Source organism: Lissotriton vulgaris, chromosome 8 (genome assembly GCF_964263255.1).
Source record: "Lissotriton vulgaris chromosome 8, aLisVul1.2, whole genome shotgun sequence".
Taxonomy (NCBI): Eukaryota; Metazoa; Chordata; class Amphibia; order Caudata; family Salamandridae; genus Lissotriton; species Lissotriton vulgaris.
Window position 1 is genome coordinate 105,655,051 of NC_141696.1, and position 15,097 is coordinate 105,670,147.

The 15,097-nt window shown below is 51.9% G+C and overlaps 1 protein-coding gene across 2 annotated transcripts in view; it reads right to left on the minus strand.

Annotated features, from left to right (window-relative positions):
- NUP98 (nucleoporin 98 and 96 precursor) overlaps positions 1-15,097 on the minus strand; it is a 944,939-nt gene that overhangs the window by 482,397 nt on the left and 447,445 nt on the right. For both annotated transcript variants that reach the window (XM_086933760.1, XM_086933759.1), the window contains exon 16: positions 9,863-10,134. In XM_086933760.1, the coding sequence (XP_086789886.1) occupies positions 9,863-10,134 (272 nt within the window). The remainder of the gene's footprint in view (positions 1-9,862; positions 10,135-15,097) is intronic.

Below are 15,097 nucleotides of genomic sequence, written 5' to 3' on the forward strand. Positions count from 1 at the left end.
GCTTTAGGGATGAGAACGCTCCCTTTTGCCCTGCGTGGTAAAATAAATAAACAAGCGCGGCCGATATCCAGTACGGGTGGGTGAGCCGGAAAAGAGACAGGGAGCTAACAAAAAAGCCTCACTCCAAATCAAAAGCGCATGTTTAACAAAGTGTGATGCGCGCCAATGAGAAGCAGAGGTGGAGCTTCTACCCCACTTCTGAAAGCAACCCGACAACAATAGATCGCGCAGAGTGAGCAACGCATTAACTGCGACGCTAGGTGCATTTCTCGGACGCGCAGAGGACGAGTGCAACGGGCTCGCCTAAGGCAAGCCCATCTGCGCCCGTCCGCGGCATCCCCCTGAAACACTGTGCAACACCAAGGCCCTTGGGACTTGAATCAAGCAGCGTTGGGTCATATCATTGATGCCGGGATTTTAAGTGCTCACCCCCTACCTTCTCTACCACCCAATCTGCCTTCATTAGTCCGACCTTCCACCTGCCCCAGCTCTTCCACTTCTCAAGCAAGTGACACACCGACCATCTCTGCTTTCTTATTAAACACTCGGTCGGCTGTAAAACACCATCTCGACCTGTTCATCTTCTTGGACACTCAGAAACCTAACCTACTGTTCCTCACGGAAACCTGGTTTTGCCAGGACTCCCTGCCCAACTTGCTTGCGGCCCTGCCCTCTTCTTACTATGCTCTTCGGGCAGATCGACCTCCCGGCAAAGCGGGGGTCGGGGGTTGGGGGTTGGGGGGTGGGGGGGGGGATGATAGACACCTATCACCTGTGTTTTGATGTATCGCCCTCCTAAAAATATGCCGCACTTTCTCCCAGCTCTCCAGGACCTGCTAGCTACATTAGCTGTGAACAACTTGGCGGTCCTGGTACTTGGAGACTTCAACTTTTGGCCATCTGATCCGGCTGAAGACGCCCCCTCCAGAGACTTCACGGAATCACTTCACAGTCTGAACTTTATATCACATATTCATACCCCAACCCACGTTCAGGGTCATATTTTGGACCAGGTTTGGTCCCTTAACATCCCTATCCATGCTCCTGTCGCACAAGTTACTACTTGTAAGAGACATTAGTTAGTGATAGATTCCTTACCTTAGAATATCCCCAGGCGTCAGACTGGATCCGGAAACTTTTGCGTAGCAATACCCCTGCGCGCCGGCAGGCGTCGTCTGCGGCTCCGCGTCCGTCGTCGGCGTCGTGAGCGCCGGGATGACGTCGTCGGAGTACTTAGACGGCGCCCATGCGCGCTGACGTCAGTTCTGACACACAGCTTTTCCGCGCCAGATACGCAGAGCCATGATAGAACTAACACTAGTGCCATGAAACTAGGGCCCTGAAAGGGGATGACCTTAACCCTAGATATCGATTCGCAGAACGGGGAGGATGGGTGGGTCGGTAAGGAATCTATCACTAACTAATGTCTCTTACAGATATATCGTTACACAAGTAGTAACTTGTGCATCTGAAAGAGACACGTTAGTGATAGATTCCTTACCTTAGAATAGATACCCCAGCAATACCAACCCGGTGGTGGGTCTGCGAACCAATATCACACCAGAAAGTCCTGGAGGACGGAACGGCCAAAGAAGCCATCCCTCCGGACTTGACTGTCCAGGCAGTAGTGTCTTGCGAACGTGTGCAGCAAGGCCCACGTAGCTGCCTGGCAAATGTCCTGCAGGGGGACACCTCGGCCCAGGGCAGTTGTTGTCGCCGTGGCCCGAGTGGAGTGAGCCCGCAATCCAGCCGGGGGCTCCTTCCTCGCCATGGAGTAACATGCTTGGATACACAAGATGATCCACCTAGAGATGGTCCTCTTGTGCACAGCCTTACCCTTCTTCGCGCCCACGTAACCAACGAAGAGCTGGTCATCCACCCGGAATTGGCGTGTGCGATCTAGGTAGTAGGAGAGCGCACGTTTTGGATCCAGACGGTGGAGCCTCTCTTCCTCTTTCGAGGGATGCGGAGGCGGAAAGAAAGTGGGCAAGGTAATGGACTGCCCGATGTGGAAGGCCATGACAACCTTGGGCAGAAAGGAAGGTCGTGTACGTAACACCACCTTGTCAGGATGAACAGACAGGAAAGGTGGAGAAGAAGAAAGAGCCTGGAGCTCACTCACTCTCCTGGCAGAGGTGATGGCAACCAGGAAGGCAGTCTTCAGAGTAAGGAGACGAAGAGGACAGTTATGCAGTGGCTCAAAGGGAGCACACATCAGATAAGTGAGAACAAGATTCAAGTCCCACTGGGGCATCACGAAGGGAACAGGAGGGAACATGTGCGTGATGCCCTTCAGAAATCTACTCACAATAGGGGACTTGAATAAAGAAGGCTGATCTGGTAGCCTCAAGAAGGCTGATAGAGCAGAAAGGTACCCTTTAAGAGTGCCCAGAGCAGAGCCCTGCTGGGCCAGGGAAAGAAGAAAGAGCAGCACTTCCGAAAGGGGTGCCGAGAGAGGATCCACAGCCTTTGCTGTGCACCATGCCACAAATCTGTTCCACCGGCAGGCGTATACCGACTTTGTGGAGGGACGCCTGGCTGCCAGAATGATATCACAGACTTCAGGAGGCAAGTCAAATGGCCTCAACTGCCGCCGCTCAATCTCCAAGCTTGTAGGTGGAGACTGGACAGGTTCGGGTGCAGGACCGTCCCCTGCTGCTGCGACAGAAGGTCCTCCCGAAGAGGCAGACGAATCGGGGGATCGACTGACATGCTGAGTAGCTCGGGATACCAGTATCTTCGTGCCCAGTCCGGAGCCACAAGGATAACTTGGGCCCAGTCGCGCCTGATCTTCTTCAGCACTCTGGGCAGAAGTGGTATAGGCGGAAAGGCGTACAACAGACCGCAGCTCCACTCGCGACGAAAAGCGTCTCCGAGCGAGTGCCGCCTTGGAAATTCCAACGCGCAGAACTGATGACATTGCACGTTCTCTTCTGTGGCGAATAGATCTAACCAAGGCTCTCCCCACTGCTGAAAGAGACCTTGCGCCACGTCCGAGTTCAGACGCCATTCGTGATCCATCATGCACCGGCGGCTGAGTTCGTCCGCCCTGGCATTCAGAGAGCCTGCCAGGTGTTGAACCACCAGGGTCACGCCCTGATGTTCCAGCCACTGCCAGAGGCGCAGAGCCTCCTGGCAGAGGGTCCACGACCCCACCCCGCCTTGCTTGTTGCAATACCACATGGCGGTGGTGTTGTCGGTGAACACTTGCACTACGCTCCCTCGGACAGAGGGGAGGAATGCCTTCAGTGCTAGACGAATCGCCCGCAGCTCCAGAAGGTTGATATGGAGCCGGGACTCCGCCGGAGACCAGAGGCCTCTGATCTCCGCCTCTCCCATGTGGCCTCCCCAGCCCTGGAGGGACGCGTCCGTCACAACTACGTGCTCCGGCTGGGGTAGGGAGAGGGGTCTGCCACTGACCCAGTCGCGGTCCGTGAGCCACCACTGCAGTTGTCTCGCAGTGCCCTCCGAGATCAGGACATGATCGGACAGGTTGCCCTGATGCTGGGCACACTGAAACTTCAGGTCCCACTGCAGAGCCCGCATCCGCCACCTGGCGTGACGCACCAGAAGGATGCAGGAGGCCATCAGTCCCAGAAGCCGCAGCGTCAACCTGACCGAGACCCGGGATAACGGCTGGAAGATGGGAACCAGAGCCTGAATATCCCGAACCCGCTGTTCGGGTGGGTAAACCCGAAACCGCGCCGAGTCGAGAACCGCTCCGATGAAGAGGAGCTTCTGAGAGGGACACAGGTGTGACTTCGGCACATTGATGGAGAACCCCAGCAAGTGCAGGAGGTCGGCCGTAGTCTGGAGGTGGCTGACGACTGTCTGGGGCGAGCCCGCCTTCAACAACCAGTCGTCGAGGTAGGGGAAGACTGATATCCCCTGCCTGCGCAGATGGGCTGCGACCACCGCCATCACCTTCGTGAACACCCGTGGGGCGCTGGTAAGGCCGAAGGGGAGCACGGTAAACTGAAAGTGCTCTTGGCCTACCGTGAACCGCAGGTAACGCCGGTGGGCCAACAGGACGGGGATGTGGAAATAGGCGTCCTGCAAGTCCAACGCTACCATCCAGTCTCCTGGGTCCAGGGCAGCCAGGACCTGAGCCAAAGTGAGCATCTTGAACTTCTCCGTCCGGAGGAAGCCGTTGACGTTCCGCAGATCCAAGATAGGGCGTAGGCCCCCTTTGCCCTTCTTGGGTACCAGAAAGTAGTGGGAGTAACAACCACGTCCTACTTCTGGCCCAGGAACGCGCTCGATGGCCCTCTTGGCCAAGAGGGCCGAAACCTCCTCTTGCAGAAGTTGCAAGTGATCCCCCGACACACGGTGGTATTGAGGTGGCATGGATGGAGGGGACGACTCGAAGGGGAGGGAGAAGCCCCTTCGGACAATTTGCAGCACCCACCTGTCCGAAGTGACTGTATGCCAGTGGGAGAGGTGATGGCGCACCCTGCCTCCCACAGGCGTCACATGGGCCTGAAAACTCGGACTAGGAAGGTTTCGAGGCAGGGGCTGCTGAGGGAGGTGTGGACTGGCCTCGCCGCTGGCCCCGACCACCGCCACGGCGGTTCCCACGTCCGCCACCGCGTTGCTGAACATTCTGTGGCGCGTGGCTGACGGTACGTGGTGGGGCGCCCCTTCCGTGGCCACGAAAGGAGCGAAAGGCACCCGATTGCTGGCGTGGGGCCGTAAGGCCCAAGGACTTGGCCGTGGCCCTGGAGTCCTTGAAACGTTCCAGCGCATGGTCTGCCTTGTCGCCGAAGAGGCGACGGCCATCAAACGGCATGTCCAGGAGGGTGGCCTGGACATCGGCCGAGAAGTTGGCGGACCTCAACCAGGCGTGGCGTCGAACCGCAACCGTCGTTGCCATCGCCCTGCCCAGTGAGTCCGTAGTATCCAGCCCACACCGGATAGAAAAGCGTGCTGCATCTCGGCCATCCGCCAGGGCTTGGCTGAGTTTAGCCTGGACCTCCTCCGGGCATCTAGGCAGCACCTCCGCAACCGTGTCCCACAGGGTGTGGGTGTAGCGGCCCAAGAGACAGGCGGTGTTCACAGACCGCAGCCCTAGGCTCACAGACGAGAAAACCTTCTTCCCGAACTGTTCATATCTCTTGGATTCCCTGTCGGGCGGGGCCGACGGGAACGCGGTTTGGGAGTTTGAGGCCTGGATGACCAGACTCTCGGGGGTGGGATGGGTGGACAAAAAGCATGGGTCGCCCGGTGCCGGGCGGTAGCGTCTGGCCACGTTCCTGTCCACAGGGGGGCCTGTGGCGGGCTTGGACCAAGTGCCCAGAAGAACGTCACACAAGGCCTCATTGAACAGCAGGAGGGGCTCCGCGGAGCCGGACTGCTGTTTGAGGACCTCAGTGAGGAGATTAGTCCTCACGGCCGCGACGGGGAGCTGAAGGTTTAAGGCCTTAGCTGCCTTCGTCAACACTACGCTGTAAGCAGAACCCGCCTCCGAAGCCACAGTCGGGGGCGACGTAAATCCAGTGTCTGGCGAGGTGTCAATACCACTGGCCTCCCCAAGCTCATATGTCCAGTCCTGATGTGACTGGCAATCACGTGCCAGAGGGTCCTCGGACCCCTCCCATTGCTCCTCGTCACCTGGCTCCTGGAGACCAGGATTAACAGCCAGGGCCTCCTCGTGGAGATAGAAGTCTCCAAAGGCCGACGGAATCGGCGCCCAGCGGCGCCCCTCCAACTCCTGAGTAGGACCGTAGGAAACATTGGGGGCGGCAACCACATCGGCTGCCGGGGACGACACCTGAAGGGACGGCGCCGGCGAGGTCGTAAGGTCGACCGGCGAGGTCCCGGATCCGGAGCCGGATCCAGCGAGGTCGTGCGGCGCCGGGACCGAAGTCGCCAGCGACGCCGGGGCCGAAGCACCCAACGTCGTCGGGGCCGAAGCACCCGACCCTGAAGGACCTCCAGAGGAAGCCGATCGGCCCGAAGGCGCCACGGGAACCGACTGGGGAGGGAGGGCCCTCATGGCCATGAGGTACCTCTCGACCTCCTCCTGCGACGCGCCGTGCCCAGGGACCCGAAGGTGTGGGGCAGGCGGCGACACTTGCGACTCCCGCGGAGCCGCGTGGGCGGTGTCGCCCGAGTCCCCGGCCGCATCGTGCGAGCGTCGGGGCGGGTCGGAGGATCGATGGTGTCCCTCATGCCTCTTACCTGAGGACTTGGAACCAGACGATCGGTGTCCACTCCCGGAACGTCAATGACTCCGACCTCGCGACCTGTCCCTCGACCTCCCGTGGGACCGGGACCGGGACCTGGAGCGGCGCGGGGCCGACTGCCTCAGCTCGAGACGCTTGCGGGACCGCTCCCGCCTAGCCTTCGACGTCAGGGCCCAGCAGTCGGAGCAGGATCGATCGTCGTGGTCGAGGCCTAAGCACTTCAGGCACCGGCGATGGGGGTCCGTGACCGACATGAGTCGGCCGCACTTCGAACAAGGCTTGAACCCGGGCATCCCTGGCACCGATAGTCGAGAAGTCGACTAAATAGAAGATCAAAAAGATCAAAAAGTTTTCAGTCAAAAAGTGACTGGGGGTAGAGCTTCTTCCGGATCTGCGCTAGCTGGCGCGGAAAAAAGAAGAACTGACGTCAGCGCGCATGGGCGCCGTCTAAGTACTCCGACGACGTCATCCCGGCGCTCACGACGCCGACGACGGACGCGGAGCCGCAGACGACGCCTGCCGGCGCGCAGGGGTATTGCTACGCAAAAGTTTCCGGATCCAGTCTGACGCCTGGGGATATTCTAAGGTAAGGAATCTATCACTAACGTGTCTCTTTCAGATACCCTCTGTCTGTGGTCCGACCACCACTTGATTTCCTTTTCCTTGGATTTCAGTCCGACCACAAAACCCCCCCTGCCCAAGAACACCTGGGCACGTAACTGAGGCAAAGTTGGCATTCCTTTGCTCTGCTCCTCTTTACTAGCCTCTAGTCCAGCCACAGATGAATTATCGTACTCCTCCACCCAGGCTGAGTACAAGACAGCCATCCTAGACGCTAAAACTTGCTATTTCTCGAATAAGATCCTTCGGGCAGAGAACCAACCCAGAGAAATTTTCGCCACAGTCTTTGAATTGGCCTCTTCAGATAGGACCACCTCCAGCCGATACCTTCTCAGCCCCTGTGTGACTCGCTGAATAACTTTTTTATTAACAAAATTGCAGCCATTAAGGCTAACATTCCTCCTCCCTCCCCAGCTTTTTTAAACCCCGACTCACCACCCAACACCTATCACCTCGACCACATAGCCCCCGGTCTAAAGAAATCTTTCTCTCCTTGCTCCCTTGCGTCAGTCTGAATCTCCTTCCGACATCTGCCCGGCCTACATCTTGCGCGACATCTTTCTAACCTGCCCTTCCCCCCCTTACCTTTCTCAATGAGACCCTTAAGTCAGGAATTGCCCCCCCTTGTCACAAATCAGCCACCATCATTCCAATCTTAAAAAAACCAGGTGCAGATCCAACAGCGCTAGTAAATTACCGGCCCATCTCCCTTCTTCCTTACCTGGCCAAAGTCCTCGAACGCCATGCCACTAAAGTCCTCAGTTCTTTCATCGAGGACAGCGGCTATCTCGCACCGTGCCAAGCAGGGTTCTGCCCTCTCCTTTCGACCGAAAAAGTGGTGGTCTCTGTCATTGACACACTCAGAGAGGAGCTAGACGCTAACCTTCGACAGGCACTGGTCCTTCTTGATTTGTCGGCCGCCTTCGACACGGTGGACCACACCATCCTTCTTTCCCGTGTCGAGGCGGCAGGCATTGGAGGTTATGCCCTGGCCCGACTTAGGCAGTCAAATCTGGCGAATTTTTCCTCCCAGGCCCGCAAAGTGCAATGTGGCGTCCCTCAGGGATCTTCTCTCTCCCCCCTTCTTTTTAATTTGTACATCTTCCCGCTTATTTGTGCCTTGCAGAAGATGAAGGTCACTGTGTTTAATTACGCCGATGACCTCCAGCTCATTTTCAACCTCTGATTCTCCTGATTCTATTCATAATTTCCAGTCGGTGATGGTCTTGATCAGGGATTGGATGAGCTTTAACCATCTCAAGCTCAACCCTGATAAGACCGAGCTTCTTTTCACTGGCGGTAAACTCAACCCTTTGACTCCTATTTTTTGGCCCCCCCTCTTTTGGTCCCTCCCCTTCTCCTTCTCCCTCTGTTAAGACACTGGGGATTACCCTTAACCAACAACTTACCTTACACTCTCAGATCAGCACAGTGGTTTCCTCCTGTTTTTTTACTTTGTGTACTATTCGAAAGATCTCAGTTTTTTTCCTTTTCAGCTCTTAAATTGATCCTGATGGCTATGGTCCTTTCCTGTTTAGATTACGGGAACGTTCTGTACAATGGCGCCCCCGCGTACGCCATCCGACGGCTCCAACTGGTGCAGAACCAAGCAGCCCGCTTGGTCTATGGCTTACCCAAATCACACGACACTACCCTCCATTGGCTCCCTATCAGAGAAAGGGCCCTTTTTAAGATGGGATGCATCACGTTCCAGGCCATTGCGGGAACAGCTCCGTCTTTTATCAAGTCCAAAATCGAACCCTATATCCCCAGCAGACAACTGCCTTCTTCCTCTTTGTCCCTCTTGGTGGTGCCCAGGTTCAAGAAGAGCAGAATGGGAGGCTCTAAGTTCTCCGTCCTTGCTCCGCAATTTTGGAATTCTCTACCTCTCCAAATGAGATCAATACCATCCGACCTGGAGTTCCACAGCACCCTGGAAACGACTGTTTTCACAGGCTTTTAAAATCTAAACTGCTTTACCCTCTAACTCAGGAATCATCCTCCTCAACAGCGCCACGAAACCGCCTGGTGTACGAGCGCTCAATAAATACCTTTAAATTCAAATTCAAAAAGGAGCTTGATAAAAGTCGAAAAAAAGTTGGTCAGAAATAGAGAGAGAGGTAGCCCTTTGGATACGTAACTGCTGGCACAGACAGAAAGGAACAAAGAAAATAACATGTGTGCTGGGATGGCCCCTATATAGGCACCACGCACGTCACATCAGGCGTGGGCAACTTCAATACAGAGAAGTCGTGCCACCTACCTGCACGCAGAGGTACTGCTTAAGATATTCTGGATCCATGCGCCTGGGGAATATTCCACTGTATGGAATCAACAGATAGAATTCTCTTAAGAGAAATTCCATACACACTGTACTGATGAAAACGTTTGAAGGAAATATCAGGAACAGCAAGCTCCGAATATGCATTGAATGATATGGAAAAATGCGAACATTGATACACCAAGGTGGACACATTACAGCTCCAATGAAGTTATCTATGCGTTGTTTCTAACGTCAAGACGGAACCAGTGTCCCCTACTGGCACAAGAGAACCATGCAAGCATTTCTGGATCCAGTCCAGCACCTGGGGATATTCAACAGTTGAGGAATCATCAAGTGGAAGAAGCCATTAATTAGAATCTGATTTTAGACTGCTTCACACTGGAAAACATCATTGTTTTGTTTCTACTCTATCGCATCTTTCAACCAGAAATCTTGTTTTCTTCAATCATATTTGAGCTCAAGAATTGTATCATACTACGCTGCACTGTACTTTTAGACAGCATTTTGTTGAAAGTACTTCATAAATACAATAAAATGAAGTATCATTACTGTAAATCTAGGAGTACCTATTATGGCTCTCTTTTCAAACGCATTTAAGTGTAGTTTAAGGTATAAAAAGCTAAACAATTAACCCTTGTGCTGTCTCATTGATCTAGTAAGAATTATTTAGCCCAGGTTACAAGGTCATCACCTCCCTCTCTAATGACGACATCCTGTAAAAAATGTAAAGTCTTCACTAATGCTCTTATGATCATTGTAATGTAAACTTTACCTGCAGGATGCGACGGATGACTAGTACTGAGCTCCTCTTCTCGGTCATCTTGCAAAGAGTCATCATTGAACGAGTTGTCTTCACTACTGCCCTCCAAACCATTGCGCAATGCATTTCGCATATTCAGGGCCACAATGGTGTCATCCACATGGTTATGTTTATTCTCCAGAGTGTGCGGTGTAGGCTTGGCAACTGGATTTGTGTAGAATCTACTCATCTCATTGTCTTCGTCATCATCTCTCTGGGCATCATTTATGTGGTTCTCCACTGACCTGAAAAAAACAACTTTTTATTTTCGTTTTTTACATGAGCTTGTAAATATAACAAAACTATATGCCAGTATAAACATAAGATGCATAACAATGCCAGTTAATCGAGCATTCACTACAAACAAAAGTAAAAAGTGTACTATTGAACTTAAGAGTAAAAAGAAAATGTATGAAATAAATCAAAGGCATAACGCTTTCAAAAGTGAGCAAACACTGCCAGCAGTGTGCAATCCAAAAAGGCAGCACAGCACCAAGCAAGGAAGAGTGCCAGTGGGGCAATTTAGCAGGGCAAGTATGCATCAGCAGAGGACCAGGGTGTAGAATGATGGGTAACTAGGACAAGCGACCCAGTCCAGACTAAGGAGGTCAGAGTCATGAAAGGCAAGCGGTCAGTAGAAAATGGAGTTTAGGAAAGTGGACCAACAGGTGGATCTTTCCAGACACCTTAATTATACCAGCATTTTTCAACTTATGACTGTTCAAATTAAAATAAAGGGGCCGCCAAGGCAATCGCTCTCACTTACAGAACCTTAATGGCGAACACACTGGTAGACCTGAGTAAGCTACTAGGGTGCTGGCAGATAGACGTGCGGGATATAGACAACAGAGACTGGAGGGACGCCGTACAACTTACCCGGGAGGTTGCAATACAAGCGCACTTCCGCCCGATACAACTACAAATACTGCACAGGATCTACTACACTAGGAGATTACTCCACAAAATAGGCCTTGGGTAGCGAGGAACCTTCCTCCACAGTGTGGGACTGATAACAGTTTGGAACGGTGCAGGACAGGGATACAGGCCAGGCCATAGACCGCAGTGGGTATACAGACTGACAGGCATCCCTGGAGGGGATAAGACATCATATCATAACAAAAGATAGTGGTTAACCTGGAGCTGCTGTTGGCAAAAAGGATAATACGGAATTGGGGTGGGCAGATCAACCACAAGTCCAGGACTGGGTGATGAAAATGAATAGGTATTGAACAACAGAAAAACTGGTCTAAGAGGGAAAAGGATGCCCCAAGAAGTTTAGGAAAGTAAGGGAGAGCTGGGTCATTGGGGAAGACTATTACAGTCAGAGAGGGACAGAACATTGGCAGTCAACACCAGTGAGAAGTGCGACAGTGCCAAGGACAGGAAGGAACCACTAGAGTTGGTCAAGCCATTATGAGAGATGGATTACCGCCCAGAACTATACCCAAAGGTACCAAAGAAAAACTGTAGAAAACGGAGTCAGAGGCAGATTCACAAGGGGAAGACTGTGCAAGGCTTGTAGCTGTATGGTTTGTTGATTTGATAACATAGCTTCAAGGTAGGCATGTTGCTACCGACAATGTAACACTAGAAAATACATTTAAAAAATAAAAATAAATAAAGGGCCGGTGTTGCAAAATGACCTGTTTTGAGGTGGTCGCCCCCACCAGTTTTTAATTTTTTCTATGGCTCACCAACGGGTAATCCTAACTTCAAAACGAGACACTGCTATCCAGGCGCAGTGTATATGATTTGATCCGGAAAGCATGTTGATAGTGGTATAACACCAGATTGTCGCATTTAACTGTCTTATAAAACCATTGTGTATGGTGCAGAAATATGCCCATAGCATGGAATGTTAAATGTCACTAGTGGACTGCAGCACTTACTATTCGATCCACTACAGAGGCACTGAAAACATGTCTCAAGGCCTACTCTATGTAGCCTGACCACTGCAATGTAAAACTGGCATGGCCTGTCAAAATATTCTTTTTTGACAGGAAAAGACTACCTTTTACAGATTAGTAAGTCACCTCTATTTAGGCCCTGTAGCCTACAAGGCTGAGAGCATGGTACTTAAAAGTGGGACATGTAGAAATGAATGTACCATTTTGCTACAGTTACAAGACCCCAAAAGCTATTTTCACTGTAGCAGGCCTAGCTATCCAGTGCAGAAAGGTTAAATGCAAGTACAAATAGCAATACTGCTCACTCTGGGATGGGACAAGTTAGAAAAATGATAAAGCACTACTTATAATTGCTATTAAAATATAATTCATTGGAGAGGAGGAGCTACGACACCAACCAAGATGGCCGCATAGTCTCCCGGCTCCGCTGACCTCCGTCCTTTGCTCCATCATCCTGTTGCTTATCCTGATTACCTGCACCGGATCTGTGTGTGTGATCCGACCCGCACTCCAGTGGTGCAATCCCGGAGTTTCTCCGACGTTGTGGAGCGGAGCTACGTCGATGGTCGCATTGAGGCCTAACCCAGCAGAGAAGCCGGGGTCTCGAGTGCTGGCTCTGCCGGGTCCGAGTTGAACAACAACGGACTGCTGAAGGTGGTTGGGTCTGGTCTCTGGAACACTGACTTTTTTGATTGTTTTGCCACCATCAGCTGCCTGGTGCCCTAAAGAAGGTGAGGTGACGAGTGACGCACGGTGCTGTGTCGCGGGGGTCCCTGACCGGGGGTCCGGCATTCATATCGCTGTTCCCCCGGGTCGGTGCCTCGCTGCGTACTACTGCTCGCTAACCGCAGTCCCTCATGGCTTCCTCCTGCTCCGCCTAATTTTGCCCCGGAGAAGGCGCCTCTCCGTGGGGTCCACCATGTTGGAGGACGAAACGAATCTAGCGGAACAGGCTCAAAATGGCCCGTCACTGCGTACGGTGCTGGAGGAACTCATGGCACTTAAGGGAACTATTGAAGTCCAGACTTGCAGTTTGTTGTCTGTGACGGACGGACTCACAGGCATGAGACCGGATCTTGACTCGACGCCCGCGACCCGGCAGCCAGCCCGCTTTTCAATGGATGTCTCGGGGGTGTATCTTGACCCGGCGATGGAAGCAGTGTTTGCCCCTATTGAAGTGGATCTACCTGACTGTACTGTGCCTGGTCATCCCACGGAACCGTTGGAACCCCCGATTGCGTATCCCCCGGAACATTTACATGTCGTCTCCATTTTGGATCCTTCCACTTTCTATCCTTTGCTGTTTCGGACCGTGTCGACTCCCCTCCCCCGTCGGTCTTTCAAGATGGCGGATGGGGTAAAACTTGGCTTCGGAGGCGGGGAGGGTCAACATTGGTACCAGCCATCTACATCGGGCCCTGCCGTTCTTTTCTCAGCTGTGTACTCCTGTTCGGTAGACTTTGACAGTACTTTGTGGGAAGTGCTTTCCTTAATTGATGACTTCAGTGAATTTGATAGACGGGGCCAGGGTTGAGATTCTTCTCCGAGTCTCTCATTGTGGCACTATGTTTAACGGGATTGTTTATTATTGACCTAACGGAGTCCGGGGCGGGGCTGGCTACGACGGGGGGAAGGAGACCGGGAGCCCGTAGAACTATGCCCTCCTCCGATTTCCCTCATTGTGTGGGGTTCTTTGCCTTTTCCTTTACTACTATATTTCGGGTTCTGGTTACTGGGCGACAGGCACGCTGCGAGGGGGGTGGCCGTAGTCATCAGCAGGGGTGCAGGATGGGGGGGTGTGGGGGTGGGTGTTTCGTTTTTATTTTTGTTCTATGGCCTCTTTTCTTCCTTCTCTTCCCTTGCCTTTTCTTTCTTTTTCCTTTTCCGGGTTAGTGTGGTGGGTTCGGCTTTCCTTACATCCTTGTTTCTACATCTGTACCTTGACTTTTCTGAGGTTCTGGTGCTGTGGGGCCGACAATAATGATGGCGTAGACGAATAATAGTGTGCTACTTATCCTGATGTCGTATGTCTTAACGCCGCTGACCTACATGATAGCGAACTTACTTTGGACACGTCGTTCTTTTGCTCGCCCCCTTTTGTGATCCGAGACACTGTACGACACCTGATCCTTTCAACTTTTTATATGTAAAATGAAAACCTCTTATCCTGTTTCCGAGTTGAACTGCTTTTGCAACCGATGTGCTTTGTGGATGGAGTTCCTATGCTCCCCAGGGAGGATGGGTCTGACGTTGGATTGTAATAACGTACTGAAATGCCTAGCGGCCAGCCCTGGGGGTTGTAGGCCAGTGTCTGTATATGATTGCAAATGTTAAATAAAGGTTTTAAAAAATATATATATATATATATAATTCATTGGTGAAGTCGCAATTTAAATAAATACTAGCTTACCCGTCGCGCGTTGCTGCGATCTCAGAAGAAAGGACATTTAAGGAAACTTGTTATGATAACATTCAAATTACATTGTGTCATTTTTATTGAAACTTATTCATTTTAATATGGAAAACATTTTAAAGTGTTGTTTTAATTCTGTTTATTTATTTGAGTGCTTGTGGATACACAGTATTTTTTGTTTCCGTTTTCCGACGCTTGAGCTGGCCACATACAGTTGTCCATGTGAGAAGCACGGATTCTCCAAATCTAGTCCACACACTTGCAGCGATTGTCCTTGTGCTTTGTTGATAGTCATTGCAAAAGCGAGTTGCACCGGAAACTGTAAAGATTCAGTATTGGAAAGACTATGAGGGCATTGGGGGGGTCGATATTTAACAAATTTTTCTTTTCTTTGCCAGAAACCTTCGCTGGAGTGTACAAATTACTTCCCAAAGTTTCATGGTGATCGGATGACTAGTGTAGTAATGCATAAAGGACAAATACATACTTTCGTTTTTATACATATATATAGATTAAAGGAAGGAAAATGCTACATACCAGTATGCATCTGTTCTTGGCATGTAGAGCAGCAGATTACTACACTTCGCATTAGATCGCCACCCGGTATTGGGCTCGAGTGATTGCATGTTGTCTTGAAAGAAGTCTTTTGTAGTCACGAGATAGGCGACTCCTCCCTTGGACGATAGTGTGCATGGGCATCGGCTCCATCCTTAGATTGTTTTTCGCCATGATGGGAAATTATGGAGTTAGTAGAAGTAAAGAAAAGGATGTCCATGCGTGTGCATCTAAGTAACATAAAACTGGAACAGATACAGGTCCTGGGGAGGCAGAAGGGTGTGTAGTAATCTGCAGCTCTACATGCTAAGAACAGATGCATACAGGTAAGTA